The following is an 18273-nucleotide window of genomic DNA, read 5'->3' on the forward strand; positions in this document are numbered from 1 at the left end:
TCTGTACATACTTTCTCCAAGCACTATCACCTACCATTATACTCCAAAACTAGAGCGGGCTTTGCCACTGCAGTCTTGCAGGGCATCCTGGCTCCTCCTAGTTTCACTTAGTGCCTACCACCCCTTTATTAGCTTTTGGATTCTACCCATCTGTTATGACTGCAGCTGTATGCATGATGAACATAGTACAGTTTTGTACCTACCATAAATGTAGATGTTCGAGTGCTAATACAGCTGCATTCCAGGTTTCCCTCCCTCCTTCCCCTCTTGGGACAGGCCTTATGGCTAACACCTCCTCATACAACCTCATTGGGCTATTCTTTTATGGTGTATTTGCTTGCAACTACTGTTTTTATTTGATTATATTGCATTTGCTGTATTACATAAATTTATGTTTTGCCTTCCTTCTGGGGGCACCTGACATCTGGGGCAAGAAAAACTGAAGAAAATGGCGTCGGCTGGTTCTTTTATACCCCTGTCTCACTGACGTCAGGGAAGAAGCGACGACAACCGACGCCGGACCAAGACTTTGGAATTCGGCCGACTGAGGACCCGCCTGACGGCAGGAAAACCCATCTGTTATGACTGCAGCTGTATTAGCACTCGAACATCTACATTTATGGTAGGTACAAAACTGTACTTTTCATTGTTACAGTCCTGACTTGTGAGATTTCCCCCCATGGAAGCCCTTGACCAGCCTGAGTACCAGAGAATATTTTCCCCTCCGCCAGATACCAGCAGATGTACTGTCTGATGTCACTAAATTTGGGTATAAAAAGAGTCGGCCAGGGGCATGACCTCATTTATTTTTTCACCACTGAAGCAGAATGTTAGTCAGTGCATTGGTCAGCCCTCACCAAAGAGAGAAGATATCTAAAGCTAAGTACCCTGTTGGGAAACTTTCCATGTGCTTTTTGACTATTGTCGGAGAATATTTATAATGGTTTCCGCTGTGGCAGACAGATATCACACCGGGACATTCATTCTTTTTATGTGACTTGTTTGGAGCTGGAGCACAGTGTTCTATCTGTCGGTTTTGTGCTCTCTTTAATAGCAGAACTATCAAGTGTAAGGCTTAGATTGTAGCTAAACATTTCAGTGAGCTGTCAGGGCATTCACATAATATGTTGGCCGCCTGATGTTCTTCGTGTTTCACTGTTGCAGTCATCACATTTGGGTTATCCTGCCAGGGTTTCCTTCAGTCGGCTCGAATACCAGAGGCTTAGTATTTCTGTGTCTGTTGCTGTCACTCCAGGACTGACGTCAGGTCGTCAGTGGTATAAAAACAGGTAGCAGAAGCCATTACATCACTCTTTCTTGCCTAGGAGCCCGAAGCAGAAGCAGTTTGCATGAGGGCCGGTCGGCCGCTACCTGAGATTTGTTTCCAAACTGAAGTTGAAGTCTTCTAAAGCTAAGTACCCCATTGGGGTTCCTTTTTCCTTGCTCTAACATATCAGAAAAAGCAAATACCACACCGAGGACATCCCCCCTTTTGTGCTTTCTTCAACGCCAGAACTATACGTCATCAGGCCCTTATTGTAGCTAGATATTTTTGCTCTCAGTCCTCGAATTCCGATATGGCTTCGGTAAGCCATCCGACTACTGATCTTCCAAAAAAAGTAAGGATAAAGACAGAGACAGACAACACAGGTCCAAAACTGCCGACGATGCTTCCACTAAGCTAGTTGGCAGTTCTTCGGTACTCACTGAGGTGCTTTCGCAGCCCCTGATGCCCGCTTCTTTGGATTGGCAGACTGCTACAAGACCCGTCTGGTAGTCTGGTATGCCGCAAGACTCTTCTTCGACTAAGGATCCTGTGGATGTCTCTACCTTGGATGGGTCCAGAGCCGCTGAGCAGGCACTGGCTTCTGAGGAAGTACTTTGCACTACCGATGTTAGACACAGACAGACTTCTTTCACGTCTTCAGTTCTTTCTAAAACTACCAAGTTTCTAAGGCCCAGGGTACGAACTACACCCAAAATACTGACAACTCAAGCCCAGGCACTTGCTCCCTTGCCTCAATCACAAATGCTTAAAATGGCGGAAGACCTTATCATGCTTATTAGGGGAAGCCAGGCTACCCCTTCCAAAAGAAAAAGAGACTTGTCCCCAGTAGTTTTATCTGAACAGGAGTCTGATGACTCTGATGCATCTGAATATGAAGATATATGCAACCCCTCTCTGCATATGAGGATTCTAATGCAGAGGAATTCATTCCTTCTGCCTCTCCTCCTGAGGATTTTTCATTTAGGGAAACCCTTCATACTTTAAGGGAGCATTTCCTCTGGGAATGTCAAGACTATCCTCAGACAAAAAAGAGACTCCGGGAATTCTTAGATTTACCACAGCACAGACCTTTAGCCATTCCTCCTGTCCTGGATGTTGTGGATAATGTTTTTATGGAATCCAGTTTGACTCCTGACACCCTTCCTCCTGTTCCCAGGAAACCTGACTGGTATTACAGAGTCCCTAACTATCACAAATTTCTTTTCAAAAATCCTACTGCTGACCCAGAGGTCCTCTCTCAAGGACCTAAAGGAATAAAAGCAACTTCAGCCAAGAATCCCAACCCCTCATTTATGGATTCCTGAGCTTTAGACAGATGGGGTCAAAAAATATACGCCTCTGCTACTCTTGTTATTAGAGCATTAAATTAGTCAGTTCCACATGCTGAAATATCAGCAGTATGCCACGGAATTACTCAAACAAAAAATATCTTCCTTTCCTGCCTGTGCAGAAAATAAAGAATTAAAAGAGCTAATGCACTCTGCTTGTCAAGTAACTAAGCACATCCTGCAGTGTGGTTTTGATGCCGTATCTTGCAGGGCAGCACTCACTGGTTCTGTCCTTAGAAGGCATGCTTGGCTTAAGGAACAGACCATGCCAGACCATGTCATATCCAAATTATTGGAAGCACCATTGAACAAAGACAACTTATTTGTTACCAAGGCAGAAGACGTCTTAAAAAAGATGGAAGAAAAAGCTAAATCTATGCAGACAGTTAAAGACTTCTTACAGGTCCAGCCTCCGAGGTTCGGTAGGCATTGCCCCTCCAAGCACTGGTCCTTTCCTGCCCCCTCCAGGCCAGCTCAGCCCAGACCCAGGGGAAGCAGACCTCCCAGTCAGCAGCCCCAAGGAATGCAGAGATCTAAGCAATGGAGTTCCTCCTCTTCAAAAACAGGGAGTGCAAAGACATCCCTTATGGTAAGAACTCAGTGAATTTACACCTCCACCCCTTACATCCGCCCACCTGCTTGTGCCCCTAGGAGGAAAAGTCTCCTTCCACGCAAGCAACTGGGCCACTATTACCAACGACCGATAATAGTGTCCCATTGATACAAATTTTATTTCCACACTCCACCAACCCCAAAAGGGTTCCTAGACCTTCCTCCAAACCAGTTGGCAGAGGCCAAAAAGCAAGTCCTTTCCCTGCTCTCCATGAGGGCAATACAGCATATTCTTGCAGAACAGATAGGCCAAGATTTCTACTGCAGACTCTTCCTGGTACCCAGAAAAGAGGGCACATGGCGCCCCATCCTTGATCTATCCATTCTGAACACCTTTCTGGTGATACCAAAATTCACAATGCTCACTGTCCAGCAGCTTCTACCAATGCTTTCCAAGGATGCCTGGTTAGCCACCCTAGACTTAAAAGAGGCCTACCTACACATCCCAATCAGGGAATCATGCAGGAAATACCTACTTTTCAGGGCAGGATCAATGCACTTTCAGTTCTCTGCTCTTCCCTTTGGCTTATCCACTGCTCCCAGAGTTTTCACAATATGCCTGGCTCCTGCTTTTTGCAGACAAAGAAATATTCAAATTTACCCATACTTAGATGGTTGCCTGATTCAGGCAGGCAGTCAGGAAAAGCTGTTATAGCACCTGACTTTTGTAATGGACCCACTGACCTCCCTGGGGGGTGTACTGTCAACGAAAAGAAATCAAAACTAGTCCCCACACAAAAAATTGTATTTCTGGGAGCAAGCCTGGACACAGCATCCCAGATGGCATTCTTTACTCCAGAAAAACAAGCCTACCTGACAGGCTACTTCTCTCAACTAGCCACTAGAACCCAGTTATCCGCAAGGAAAATCCTGCAAGCTCTAGGGCTCATTGCCTCCTGCATTCTACTCATTCCTTTTGCCAGACTGCATATGAGGAAACTACAGTGGTACCTAAAAAGCCTTTGGTGTCAACACTGTAAAGACCTGGAAACTCTAATACCTTGTCTAAGGAAAGGTTTTCTTGGGTGGGCAGGAGCTTGCAACCACAACAAGGGACTTCCCTTCTCACATCCCCACGCCACCCAGGCTCTCACCACAGACGCATCAGACTATGCCTGGGGTGCACACCTGGACAGCAGATGCATTCAGGGCCACTGGGGCCCAAATCAAATACATCTGCACATCAACCAAAAAGAGATGTTATCTGTTCAGCATGCCCCGACAGCCTTCAGAGCCGTACTCTCCTCGGGGCCTCTACTGATCAAAAGAGACAACACCACAGTGATGTGGTACATCAACAAGCAGGGAGGGACTTTTTTTTATCTTCTCTGCAGGCTCGCCATGAGTGAGAGCCAGGATAAAAGACACTACTGAATTTTTTAATATTATTTCAGATGCCCAATTAGAGTCTAACTGGTTACTATGCACTTTAAACGTTGTGTCTTTATATACTAGTATTCCTCATTGGGCTGGTTTGTGTGCTTTAGAATATTGGCCAAATAGAATGTCCTTATATAGCCCGGGTTTCAATACATTTTTGTTATGCTTAATGGAGCACGTGTTATCTAAAAATGTTTTTTTTTTTCCTTCAATCCCAAATGTTTTTTTCAATTGAGAGGTACAGCGATGGGTGCATCGTTTGCACCCATCTATGCTGACCTCTTATTATGGGGTATTTGGAACAGATGATAATATATGATATACATCACAACATTTTTCTTGGTGAGATTGATATCTGGTGTGGATTTATGGACGACTGCTGGATGGTGTGGAAGTCAGATGCTGTATATTTACAGGAATTCGTTCAATATTTGAATGAAAACAAGTGGGGCATCAGGTTTACAGTAAATTATGATGCTACATCTATTTCTTTTTTAGATGTTAGTGTCTAAAGAATCTGATGCAACTTTGTCTAGTACATTATATAGAAAACCCCACCATTCCAACACTGTACTCATCGCATCCAGTTGTCATCCTAAGCACATTACAGCAAATATACCTAAATCATAGTTTATGAGAATACATAGAATATGTTCCAATACTGAAGAATATGTACATTTTGATAATGACCTTGTAGTTCGTTTTGTTGAACGAGGCTATTCATTGGCACAGGTTAGGCAGACTAGTAGGGAAGTACAATCATATTCAAGAAGAGAGCTTTTGAAATACAAAGATTGTGGCCCTTGCTCTAGCAACAAAATTAGATTCACTACCACTCATGGTAGGAACACTCATAGATTTTTAGATATGGTAGAACAACATTGGGACATTTTATTAACAGATGACAGGTTGTGTGAGTTGTTAGGTCAGAGATGCTCTTTTTCTTTTCGGAAAGGGAAAACTTTAAGTAGTTACTTTAGCCACTATAAACATTTTTTAACCTCTATAAATTTTGTACAAACTACTATAGATGGTACACAAGTGGTGGGTTGTTACCTCTATGGTCATTGCTCTTTTTGTAAATTCATATGTTCAGCTAAGGAATTTTCAAGTAAGAACACATCTAGGGTTTTTTCTATCGGAATGTTTGGCAATTGTAATAGTGACTGGGCTATATATCTGGCTATTTGCTCTTGCACAGCCTTTTATGTAGGTCAAACTTCCAGACCATTAAAATTGCGAATTTCAGAACATCTAAGTAGCATTAGAAATAAGTATCTGGCAAATGCCTTATATAAACATACCATTGTACACAAGTCAGTGATGTTTGAATTCATTATTATTGATAGGGTGTTAGGACATAGATCAATGAAAAGTGGTTGGCATAATGTCTTGAACAAAAAGAAAAATCTTGGATAGCAAAATTGGGGGGATTGTTTCCACCTGGTCTTAATGAACATTTGTAATTGTTGAATGGGATATAATTATTCTGTTATGTTATGATATATAAGATGGGGAATGTACCGATGTGTTTTGCATTGAAAAAGGCCTGCGGGCCGAAACCGGTCTGTTTTTGTACATTAAAACTAGATATTTGCTCCAGTTGAGGGCTGGCCATTTTGTTTTTTGATATTGCCTTTTGAGCCTGTGCACCTGCTGTCCTTGCAGAGGTTTTGGTTTGGGGGATCTCTTGGAAAACAGCCTTGCTTCTGGCCATCATGTCAGCTAGAAGAGTATCAGAGCTACAAGCACTCATGGCTGTAGAGCCCTTCATCATTTTCCATCCTGACAGAGTCTCACTCAGGACTAACCCATCTTTCATGCTTAAAGTGGTGTCCAGTGTGGCTCTCAACCAATCCATACATTTGCCCACCTTTTTCCCTAGCCCACAAAACAAGGGGGAAAGGATTCTGCACTCTCTAGATGTGCACAGACAGCTTAGATTCTATCTGGACAGGACTAAATCTTTCAGGAAAACTGATCAATTGCTAGTCAACTTCACAGCAGGAGTAGAGGGCAAGGCCATATCCAAACAAACAATCTCCAAATGGATAGCACACTGCATCCATTTCTGCTACAAGACATCACACATTCCACCAGAGCAACCTACATCTTTGCAGCCTTTCCCAGAGGGGTCCCCACCAGGAGCATCCTGGAAGCTGCAACATGGACATCAGTTCATACCTTCACCAAGCATTACCAGCTGCCTATCTTCTCCAAATCCAGGGCAGGCTTTGCCACCACAGTCTTGCAGGGCATCCTAGCCAGCCCCCAGTCTTCTTGACTGCCTCCACCCTTTTCTTTAGCTTTGGGAATCAACCCAAATGTGATGACTGCAACAGTGAAACACGAAGAACATAGTACAGTTGTGTACACTTACCATAAATGTAGATGTTTGAGTGTCTTCACTGTTGCATTCCTGGTTTCCCTCCCTCCATCACCGTTGTCTCTCCGTCTCTCTCTCTCTCGCTCTCTCTTCCTCTCTCCTTACAGGGATTTTTTGGTATTTACTTTCTGCTGGTGGCGTTCTTCCACCATAACCTAGTTCCCTATTTGGGGGGCTCCTGACAGGGCAAGAAAAAATGATGTAATGGCGTCGGCTGCCTGTTTTTATACCACTGACGACAGTCCTGGTGCGACAGCAACCAACGCAGAAATACTAAGCCTCTGGTATTCGGGCCGACTGAGGGCTACCACTGGCAGGGTAACCCAAGTGTGACGACTGCAACAGTGAATACACTCGAACATCTACATTTATGGTAAGTATACACAACTGTACTTTGAGCTGAAGTAAATCTCCCTAGGAGGTGGAAAAAAAAGTGCTTCAAATTTAAGGCTTCAAACAATGCTCATTTGCTGTCGGTCTATGCTCCTAGGCTTGTGATACTCATTGAAGGTGAGGCATTTTTGCAGCCATCTTTGATGATTAACTTGGACAATGCTCATTCACTGTCAGCTAGTCCTCCTAGGCTTGAGATTGTTAGAGAAGGTGAGGCACCTTTGCAGCCCCCTTCGATTGAAGTGGTGCCACAGGCCTGTATCGAGACGGGTTCCTCTACTTCTTTATAGGCTGAAGGACTTAGTTTGGCTGAAGGACTTAGTTTGTTGGGTGTGTCCGGGGTCACTTTGCAGGCCCTGGTTTCGGAAGACCACTTTAAAACTGACATTGGCTATACATGTCATCAATAATTGCCTTGGCCTACTGCTTGCAGGAGTTGTTTATTCATCCATGTACTAGTGCTGAGGTCAGCCTTAGGCCAAATTTTAAGGCCACTCACAAGAAAAGCTACACCCACCTTAACTTAGTGGAGGCCTACCGGCTCCCCCTCCCAGGTCTACAAACAAGACCTAGTGAAGTTGGCTGGGGATTTGATTTCCTTAGTCAGGTCTAGATGCCTTGTTCTCTCTGGATTATCCTCTGATAAAAGAAAGATGGATACCCCGCCACAGGAATTTTCTGACTCTCTTGATTTTGTTCACCCTTTGAGGAGGGTGCATCTGTTGCTTCCTATGGGGATTCTGATTCTCAGGAGAACCTTGCCTCAGCCCCCCATAGCATACTTTGAGGGAGCACTTCATATGGAAAGCTCAAGACTACCCCCAATCCAAGAAGAGGATTAGGGAATTTATCTACCTGAGCATAAACCCCTTGCCATTTCCCCAGTTTTAGAGGTGATAGACGATGTCTTCTTAGTTTATTCTTTATGACTAGGCTCTCTTCCCCCCTGCCCCTTGAAAACCTTGCAGATTTTACAAGGTTCTAGATCCTCACAAACACCTTTTTAAGAACCCTGTGGCATATCCTGCATTGGTGACTCCAGGTCCTAAGGGAGCAAAACCTAGCTCTTCCAAAAATTCTTTGCGTACCAACAAAGAAAGCAGAGCCTTGGACAGGTTTGGTAAGAAAGTCTATACCTCTGTAACCCTCATCATGAGGGTTTTGAACTGCCAGTTTCATATGGTGAATGACAGCAGGTCCTGGATATTTTTAAGAGAGGCCAGGAGACATAGCACTACAACGTCTTACTCCGACAAACAGAAAATATTCATTTTTTGGTGCAGACAAAATGGACAAAACCCCTGTCGAGCTTGGATCCCTTTTTCCTGTCGTACTTGTCCAGCCTTTTTGAAAAAGGTCTTTCCTACTCTATAAAAACCCATGCTTCGGGTATTTCTGCCTGTCTGCCTTCTCAACATCCTGTTTTCACATCCTCTCTTGAAATAGTTGGGTTTGTCTACATTAGGCCTCCCAGAAAACCTCAAGATGTTTTTGTGTTTCACTGTTGCAGTCATTACATTTGGGTAATCCTGCTGGCAGGTTTCCCTCAGCCGGCCTGAATTCCAAAGTGTTGGGTCCTGCATCGGCTGATGTCGCCCCTTCCCGACGTCAGGGGTATAAAAGAAGCAGCCGACACCATTTTCTTTAGTCTTTCTTGCCGCGCGGTGCCCGAAGCAGAAGCAGTTCGCAAGTGCTAGTCGGCCGACTCCTGAGATTTTCATGTTAGAGTTTCAGATCCGAAGTCTTCAATAAAGCTAAGTACCCCGTTGAGGAAACTTTTTTCTTGCTCCACACCAATGTTGAACAAGTTAATAATTGTATTTCTTGTGGGAAGCAAATACCTCATAAGGATTTTCATTCTTACTGTATTCCTTGCCTAAGCCCTGATCACAGCGTTTCTGGTTGTCAGTTTTGTGCTAGATTTAACCAACGCACTATTAAGCGTTTTGGATGCCGGTTTAATTATCCAGAAATGTCGTCTGATAGCCATCCGGCTACCGGAGTTCACAAAAAACACAAAGAAAAGGAAAGAGATAGACAACCAAGGCCCAAAACTGACGACGAAGCTTCTCCTAAGCCAGTCGCTGGTTCGCCGGTCCTCAGTGAGGCGCTTTCGCAGCCATTGACGCCCGCTACTTTAGAGTCGCAGGCCACTACAGACTCCCACGTGGAGTCGGCCATGCCGCTGGAAACTCAAGGTATTGGAGCCTCGGATATTATCCCTTCAGATGGGTCCGGAGCCTCTGAGCAGGAAGCTTCTGAGGGTGTATTCAGACCTAAACATCTTTACATCAAACCGACTTCAGCTTCAAAGGCAAAGACTAAAGCACCTTCCAAAGCAAAGAAACAAACTTAAGAGCTACGTGGACAGGCCTCTATGCCCAAAAAAGAGATGCTCAAAATGGCCGAAGACTTGATTACCTTGATCAGGGGTTCCCATCCCCCTCCTGATAAGAGGCCTAGGCAAGCAACTGACTATGAATCTTCAGATCAGGTTTACACTTCTGATCAGGAATATTCTCTTCCCCCCTATGAGGATTCCGATGCTGAAGAATCTATACCTTTAGCTTCTCCTCCAGAGGACTGTTCTTTTGGGGAAACCTTACATACCATGAGGGAGCATTTCCACTGGGAGAGCCAAGATTTTTCAGAATCTAAAAAGAGGCTCAGGGATTTTCTTTTACTACCTCAACACAAGCCACTAGCCATTCCACCTGTGTTAGACATTGTAGATGATGTGTTTTTGGTGTCTAGTCTTACCCTGACTCCTTACCCCTAGCCCCTGTTAAGCCTGACAGATATTACAGGGTTCCTGACTCTCATAAATTCCTTTTTAAAAACCCTGCTGCAGACCCAGAAACTATTTCTCAGGGTCCCAAAGGAATTAAGGCTTCCGTTGCAAAAAAAAACTACTCCCTCTGACAGAGATTCTAGGGCACTGGATAGATGGGGAAAAAAGGGATTACACATCTGCTACCTTGGCTATAAGGGCCTTAAACTGTCAGTTTCATATGCTCAGATATCAGCAACATGTCATGGCATTGCTTAAACAGAAAATGTTGTTAAACTCTGAATGTGCAGAAAACAAGGAAATGCAGGATTTATTGCATGCAGCTGAACAAGTTGGAAAGCATACTTTGCAATGTGGTTTTGATTCTTTAGAGGCCTCCTGCAGGGCCGCAGTTACAGGTTCTGTAATTAGGAGGCATGCTTGGTTAAAGGAACAAAATCTGCCTGATCATGTTAAAGTTAAATTACTAGATGCAGCTTTACAGCATGATACTTTGTTTGGTGTTAAGGCAGAAGAGGTGTTAAAGAAAATGGAGGACAAAGCTAAATCTATGCAAACGGTCAAAGATTTTTTACAAGTACAGCCACCTAGGTTTAGTAGACACTGGCCAACAAAGAATTGGTCCTTTCCTGTGTCAGACAGACCTCAAAGGGGCAGATCCATACGCCCTAGAGGCAGACCCCAGGCGCAGGGTTCATACCGCTCAAAGCAATGGGGGGCTTCTACCTCCAAAGTTGGAGAAGACAAATCACAACCATACAGGAAACGGTCCCAGTGACTTCCCCCTGCCTGCACTAAGCACTTATCTCCTGGCAGCACGCTTAGGGGGAAAATTAACACTTTTTTCTCAAAATTGGCGCATTATAACCCAGGACAAGTGGGTCCTAAATATCATGTCACAAGGCTACAAGTTCCATTTTTATACCCTGCCAAAGGCAAACAGCTGGACATAACTGCCAAAAAATCAATGGGTAGAGGCACAAAAACAAGTCTCATCCCTCATGGACATGGGGGCCATTCAGCAAGTAACAGAGCAAGAGCAGGGACAAGGATTTTACTCAAGACTGTTCTTGGTACCCAGAGGACAATCTATTTTGAACACATTCCTGGATATACCAAAATTCAAGATGTTGACTTTGCAGCAGCTTCTGCCCATGCTGGGCAAGAACGCTTGGCTTGTGACTTTAGACCTAAAAGAGGCATACCTGCATGTCCCAATCAGAGAAATATGCAGAAGGTCCCTCAGATTCAAGGCAGGCTCAATGCATTACCAATTCTCTGCACTGCCCTTTGGCTTATCTACTGCTCCCATGTTCTTTACAAAGTGCCTGGCACCAGTAATTGCATTCTCCAGGCAAAGAGGAATACAAATATATCCTTACTTGGATGACTGTCTAATTCAAGCAGAGAACAAGGACATTCTTCTACAGCATCTGGCGTTTGTGAAAAGACTTCTAACGTGCCTATGGTACACAGTCAACGAAAAGAAATCAAAACTAGTATCCTCTCAAGAGGTAATATTCCTAGGTGCAAGCTTAAATACAACTGCCCAGATGGCTTATCTCACGCCAGACAAACAAAGGCAACTGACTACCTATTTCAAAATGTTGGCAACAAAGGCCCAATTATCTGCAAGAAAAATTCTGCAGGCTTTGGGCTTCATGGCATCCTGTATCCTACTAATTCCATATGCAAGTCTGCATATGAGGAAACTTCAGTGGTACCTAAAAAGTGTTTGGACTCAACATTGCCACAGCCTGGAAACTAGATTACTCTCATTCCCTGCCTGCAACAGGAGTTTCGATGGTGGGCAAAGGCTTATCACCAAAACAAGGGACATCCATTCACATTACCCCCAGCCAGGCAGACACTAACAACAGATGCATCAGATTATGCCTGGGGGGCCCACTTGGCAGGAAGATGCATTCAGGGCACATGGACCTCAAACCAAATGCATCTATATATCAATCAAAAAGAGAAGCTAGCAGTTCAAAATGCCCTGACAGCCTTCAAGGACCTACTTCATCCAGGACAACTACTGATAAAGACAGACAACACCACGGTAATGTGGTATATAAACAAGCAGGGGGGCACACATTCTTACCCCCTTTGCAGACTAGCCATGACTTTGTGGGACACAGCATTGATTTATCAAGTACATCTGCAGGCACAATTCCTGCCAGGAAGGAAAAGGCAGACTAAGCAGAAACCTCATGGACCCCATGAGTGGCACCTGGATCCACAAGTCTTTAGCATAACAAGGAAATGGGGATGCCCGGACATTGATCTATTTGCCTCCCCTCACAACTACCAACTAAAAAGATTCTGCACAAGGATTTATCACAGACAAGCATGGAAAGTGGACGCCATATCTTTCAGCTGGAAAAAATTATCAATATATGCATTTCCCCCTCTGCCTCTCCTCCCCAAGGTACTCCGAAAGGTAAGACAGGAGAAGCCAAAGATGATGCTGATTGCCCCAGATTGGCCCCGCCAGTACTGGTATCCAATATTAAGGAGCTTGTCTCAATGCCCAGCCTGGACCTTACCTCAAATACTTCACTACTGTCCCAGCAAAACAGTCAGATCCTGCACAGCCAACTCAGAACTTTAAACCTGACAGCATGGTGAATAATGTCGCCATACAAAACACACCTCTCAATAAAACTGTGATGGATGTCATTTTGGAAGCCAGAAGGCCTAGTACTAGAAATTCTTATGCTGGAAAATGGAAGAGATTCTGTGCTTGGAACCAGGCACAAGGAACTGATACAGCTGTGCCAAATATTCCTCAGATTTTGCAATACTTAACTGATTTGCTGGACAAAGGCCTATCTTTTTCATCTATTAAAATTCATGCCTCTGACATTTTGGCTCATTACAATGTAGATCCACCAATCTTTTCTCATCCCTTATTAAAGCAGTACCTCAGAGGAGCCAAAAAATTAAGACCTCCAAGGAGATCACCAATGCCTGCATGGGACCTCAACTATGTCTTGGAAAAACACACCCTGCCTCCTTTTGAGCCAGCTGCTACTGCTGATATAAAGTTTTTATCTTGGAAAACAGCTCTGCTTCTAGCAATAACTTCTGCAAGACGAGTTTCAGAGCTACAGGCACTCATGGCTGTGGAACCTTTTATCATTTTTTATCCAGACAGGGTCTCTGAGGACAAACCCAACATTTATGCCTAAGGTGGTGTCCATTGTGGCTCTCAACCAAACTATTCACCTGCCAACCTTTTATCCAAATCCACAGAACAAGGGGGAGAGAATTCTGCATTCTTTGGACGTACACAGACAGCTTAGATTCTACTTGGACAGAACCAAAGTTTTCAGAAAGACAGAGCAATTAAGAGTGGCATATGCTGCAGGATCACAAGGAAAGGCTATCTCAAAGCAGACTATTTCAAAGTGGATAGGCCACTTCATTCGTTTCTGCTGTTTACACCATGGCAAGCCAGTACCCAAGGGCATTAGGCCACACTCAACCAGAGCTGCAGCCACTTCAGCAGCCTTTCTCAGGGGAGTATCTACCAAGGACATTTTAGAGGCTGCTACTTGGAGTCCAGTGCACACCTTTACAAAGCACTATCATCTGCCATTCTACTCTAAATCCAGGGCAGGCTTTGCTACTGCAGTTCTGCAGGGCCTCATAGCCGCTTCTAATGCTGTTTAGCTCCAGCCTCCCAACCTTAGCTTTGGGACTGTACCCAAATGTAATGACTGCAACAGTGAAACACGAAGAACATAGTACAGTTGTGTACACTTACCATAAATGTAGATGTTCGAGTGTATTCACTGTTGCAGTCCAGGTTACCCACCCGCCATCCTCCTTTTCTTCTGATGGAACCTATCTTTCCTTCTCTGATTTATGCAACCTATGTGGCGTATTTGCTTGTAGATGAAGGTAAATTTTATATTGGTGCATGTAATTATACATATCTAAATTTTGGCAACCCTTTTGGGGAGCACCTGACATCTGGGGCAAGAAAAGCTAAAGAAAATGGTGTCGGCTGCTTCTTTTATACCCCTGACGACCTGACGTCAGGGAAGGGGCGACAGCAGCCGGCGCAGGACCCAAGACTTTGGAATTTAGGCCAGCTGAGGGCAACCTGCGAGCAGGATTACCAAAATGTAATGACTGCAACAGTGAATACACTCGAACATCTACATTTATGGTAAGTGTACACAACTGTACTTTCCTCCTTGGGTCCTCAGTTTTATTCCAGCAAAGCTCACCCTTCCCACCTACCAATCAGTGGCTTATGCTGATATAAAATTCCTGGCCTGGAAGACCACCTTCCTACTAGCCATTACTTCAGCCAGAAGGGTGGCTGAGCTTCAGGCCCTTATGTATGTGGAACTTTCATTAATTTTCTACCCAGACAGAGTGCCTCTCAGGACCAGCCCTTCCTTTATGGCCAGAGTGGTGACAAAGACTTCTTTAAACTAGAACATACACTTGTCTACATTCTTTCCTAACCCTCAAAATTATGGGGAAAAGCTCCTTCATTCTTTGGATGTGAGTACATAACTGCATTACTACTTGGACAGGACCAAGAATATCAGGAAGTCAGACAAACATTTTGTGGCCTTTACCAGTAAGCTGTGAGGGGAGAATAGCTTCTAAACGGATCTCCTACTGTATCTCCGTTTGCAGCAGCCATCATCGTAAGAAGTCTCCTGACACTGTGAGGACATACGAGGACTGTTGCTACCTTTTCTGCCTTTCTTAAAGGGGTGGCCACTAAGAGCACCACATAAGAACAAATTGAAAGTAGATATTTGGTCCTCTATACTTTCACCAAACATTACTACATTCCTACCTTTTCCAAGTCCAGATCTGGATTTACCACTGACATTTTGCAGGACATCTTTGCCTCTCCGTAATCCTTCCATCCACCTTCCTTCTCAGCTTTGGGAGTCATCTCACAAGTCAGGACTGCAGCATTGAAACATAAATAACCTAGTACAGTTGTGTAGATTTACCATAAATGTAGATAGTTAAGTGTACTTACTGTTGAAATTTTCTTTCCCTCCTTCCTTCCCCTCTGGCATATGGGATTGGCTAGGACATTCACTTTCTCAGTCAGGGTGGCCCCTTCCTCCTTCATTCTTATCCTGGAATCCAGGGTCACAGACCCTGACCTCAAGGACATACTGGGGGCCTCCTACTTGTTGGGGCAAAAAAATACTGTGGTCACAGCACAGTCCGTCTCCCTTTATACCCAAAAACATTCAACGTCCGATAGGGTGTCTGCCAGCTTCTGGAAGAAGGGAAAATATTCTCTGGCAGTCTGGCTGGCTGAGGGATTCCACAGTGGGAAATCTCACGAGTTAGGACTGCAACAGTGAGTACACTCTAACATTTACATTTATGGTAGGTGTACACAACTGTGCTTTATCTGTCTTGTTTAGTTTTCGTGACTGTTCTGCAAACTGTGTTGAAGATGCAACACATTGGGAGATTTGCAGTGTCTTGGCAGTGATATTCAAAAATATTAAATATGGAAATTAATTTGGCCCACAAAATACTTGCACACAATAAGGAGGGAAATTTTTTTACGTTTTCTTTTTACTAAATTTAACTACCTGATGTGTAGTTGAGTTAGAAAATGTGTTGTAGTGAATTCTACTTAATTGAAAACTTGTCATAGTGAAATCTGCTTAACTTTGTTGCAGATGAAGATAGGAGAATTCGAGAGTTTTATCAATCTCGAGGGTTGGAGCGAGTTATTCAGCCTCCCACTGAAGGTACGTATGCAGAATTAATGTCCGTGTTACCCGACTTCAGAATTACAGTAACTTGACCTTGTTTAATGTGAAGGCTAAAGCTGTAAAATTAGAAAAATATTTAATCATAACATTTAACTGATGGTATTCAAGCACACACAATGCATCAATTATAAATTGTTTGGATATAAATTGCAAAAGTTAACATTTAGTTGAGGGGAGCAAACGTGTCAACCTTAAATTGAGTTTGTTTGTGTTGTGACTTGCCAGTCTTCATTTTCAGGAAAGTTGATTATCTTTCTAGCAGGATCTGACATATAATAAGGTCCCTTCAGTGTAGATTGTCCTTTACAACTAGATATTTGTGCTTAAAATCACTTGTTTTAACAGCCTAAAACAACAGTGATGATTTTCTCACTTGTTACCTTTTTTCTGTAATTTGAGACTCTTGAGTTTTTCCTCTAGTTTGGATCTGCTTAGAAACAAGGTTGAGTAATGTAACTTCTTTGAGTAACCATTTTTAAATGTAGATTTTGTTAACTGAGCCTAGTAGTAGTCATTTACCTACCACATTATTTCATAGTACATAGGAAGCTAAGAATCTTGATAAGTAGGTTTAGTTATCCAAAAATTATTTTTTAAGCTAGTGAATGACTTGACTGTCATGTAACCAGGGCATCTCAGTATAGGAAGTAATACAGTGGCATTAGGCTGACAAAATAAGAAATAACACTTTTTGGACATTTACAATTTTTAATTAAGAACCTCTTGCAAGTCTACATGCCTAGCAAAATATTGGTAAACTACTCTATAGCTATTCCATAACAAATGAATGGAACAAAACTACCTCAAGAAGTCAGAAATATCACAGACCCCAACATCTTTAAAATAGCAGTTAAAGACTATTACCACAGATCATGGGACATGTCTCTGCCATGACCCAACATAAGCTATACTTCTTTTATATTGACTGTTGCCCCTCTCAGATAATACCATACTTGTCCTCACATTGGCTTCTTACCTGTTCTCCTTTCTTGTCCTTACTCCTTCTAGAAAGAAGTCCCTACTCCTCCTACTTTTTTCCCACTATGTACTACCTCCAACCATATACCTTAGTATCCTTCTCCTCACAATGTACTCTTCCTTGTGTTATTTCTGTATTCTTCTCATCTCTCACTACAGCTTTCCTCAGTTATGCTAAAAATCAGATGTTCATCGTGTTTCACTGTTGCAGTCATTGCACTTGGGTTATCCTGCTGGCAGGCGACCCGCAGTCGGCCCGATTTCCAAAGTCTTGGTCCGGCATCTGTTGCTGTCACCTCTTCCCTGATGTCAGTGCTCCAGGGGTATAAAAGTTGCAACCGACGCCATTTCCTCCAGTCTTTCTTGCCGCGCGGTGCCCGAAGCAAAAGCAATTCGCAAGTGCCGGTCGGCCGACTCCTGAGATTTTCAAAATTGAATTTCAGAACCGAAGTCTTCAATAAAGCTAAGTACCCCGTTGGGGAAACTTTTTCTTGCTTCAGGCCGATGTCAGTAAAAGTTAATAATTGTATTTCTTGTGGGAAGCAAATACCTCATAAGGACTTTCACTCTTACTGCATTCCTTGCCTAGGCCCTGACCACTACGTTACTAGTTGTCGGTTTTCTGCGAGATTCAATAAACGCACTATTAAACGTCAGTTTGATTTTGCTTTACATTATTTTGGACGAAGATTTAATTATGTAATGCTGTCGGAACAACCGACGACTGGAATGTATAAAAAACGCAAAGACAAAGAAAAAGACAGGCATCCAAGGTCAAAAACCGACGACGAAGCCTCCTCTAGGCCAGTCGCCGGTTCTCAGTGAGGCGCATTCGCAGCCCCTGACACCCGCTACCTCAGAGCCACAGGCTGTAACCGACAGCCACGTGGAGACACCGAGGCCTGTGGAAACTCAAGGTATTGGGCCTACGGAAACTAATCCCCTCAGATGGGTCCGGAGCTGCTGAGCAGGCACCGGCTTCTGAGGGTGCTTTCAGACCTTCACAGCTTACAATTAAGGCTACTACAGCAGCAAAGGCAAAGTCAAAAACACCATTAAAGACAAAGAAACAAGTGCAGCATTCTCCAGAACAGTCATCCATGCCAAGGAAACAGATGTTTAAAATGGCCGAAGACCTTATTACTTTAATCAGGGGCTTCCATTCCCCTCCTGACAAAAGGCCTAGGCAAGACACTGATAATTATTCCTCTGATCAGGTTTCCATTTCCTCTGATTCTTCTTTTGATCAGGGCTATTCACTCCCTCCCTATGAGGACTCTGATGTTGAAGAGTCCATTCCTTCAGCCTCACCGCCTGAGGATTATTCTTTTGGGGAA

The 18273-nt window shown here is 43.7% G+C and overlaps 1 protein-coding gene across 2 annotated transcripts in view; it reads left to right on the forward strand.

The window, feature by feature from the left end:
* Window positions 1-18273, forward strand: part of PCGF1 (polycomb group ring finger 1) — a 1514627-nt gene that overhangs the window by 439247 nt on the left and 1057107 nt on the right. For both annotated transcript variants that reach the window (XM_044064289.1, XM_044064290.1), the window contains exon 4: window positions 15863-15934. In XM_044064289.1, the coding sequence (XP_043920224.1) occupies window positions 15863-15934 (72 nt within the window). The remainder of the gene's footprint in view (window positions 1-15862; window positions 15935-18273) is intronic.

Source organism: Protopterus annectens, chromosome 2.part2 (genome assembly GCF_019279795.1).
Source record: "Protopterus annectens isolate FY-2018-M chromosome 2.part2, PAN1.0, whole genome shotgun sequence".
Classification (NCBI taxonomy): Eukaryota; Metazoa; Chordata; order Ceratodontiformes; family Protopteridae; genus Protopterus; species Protopterus annectens.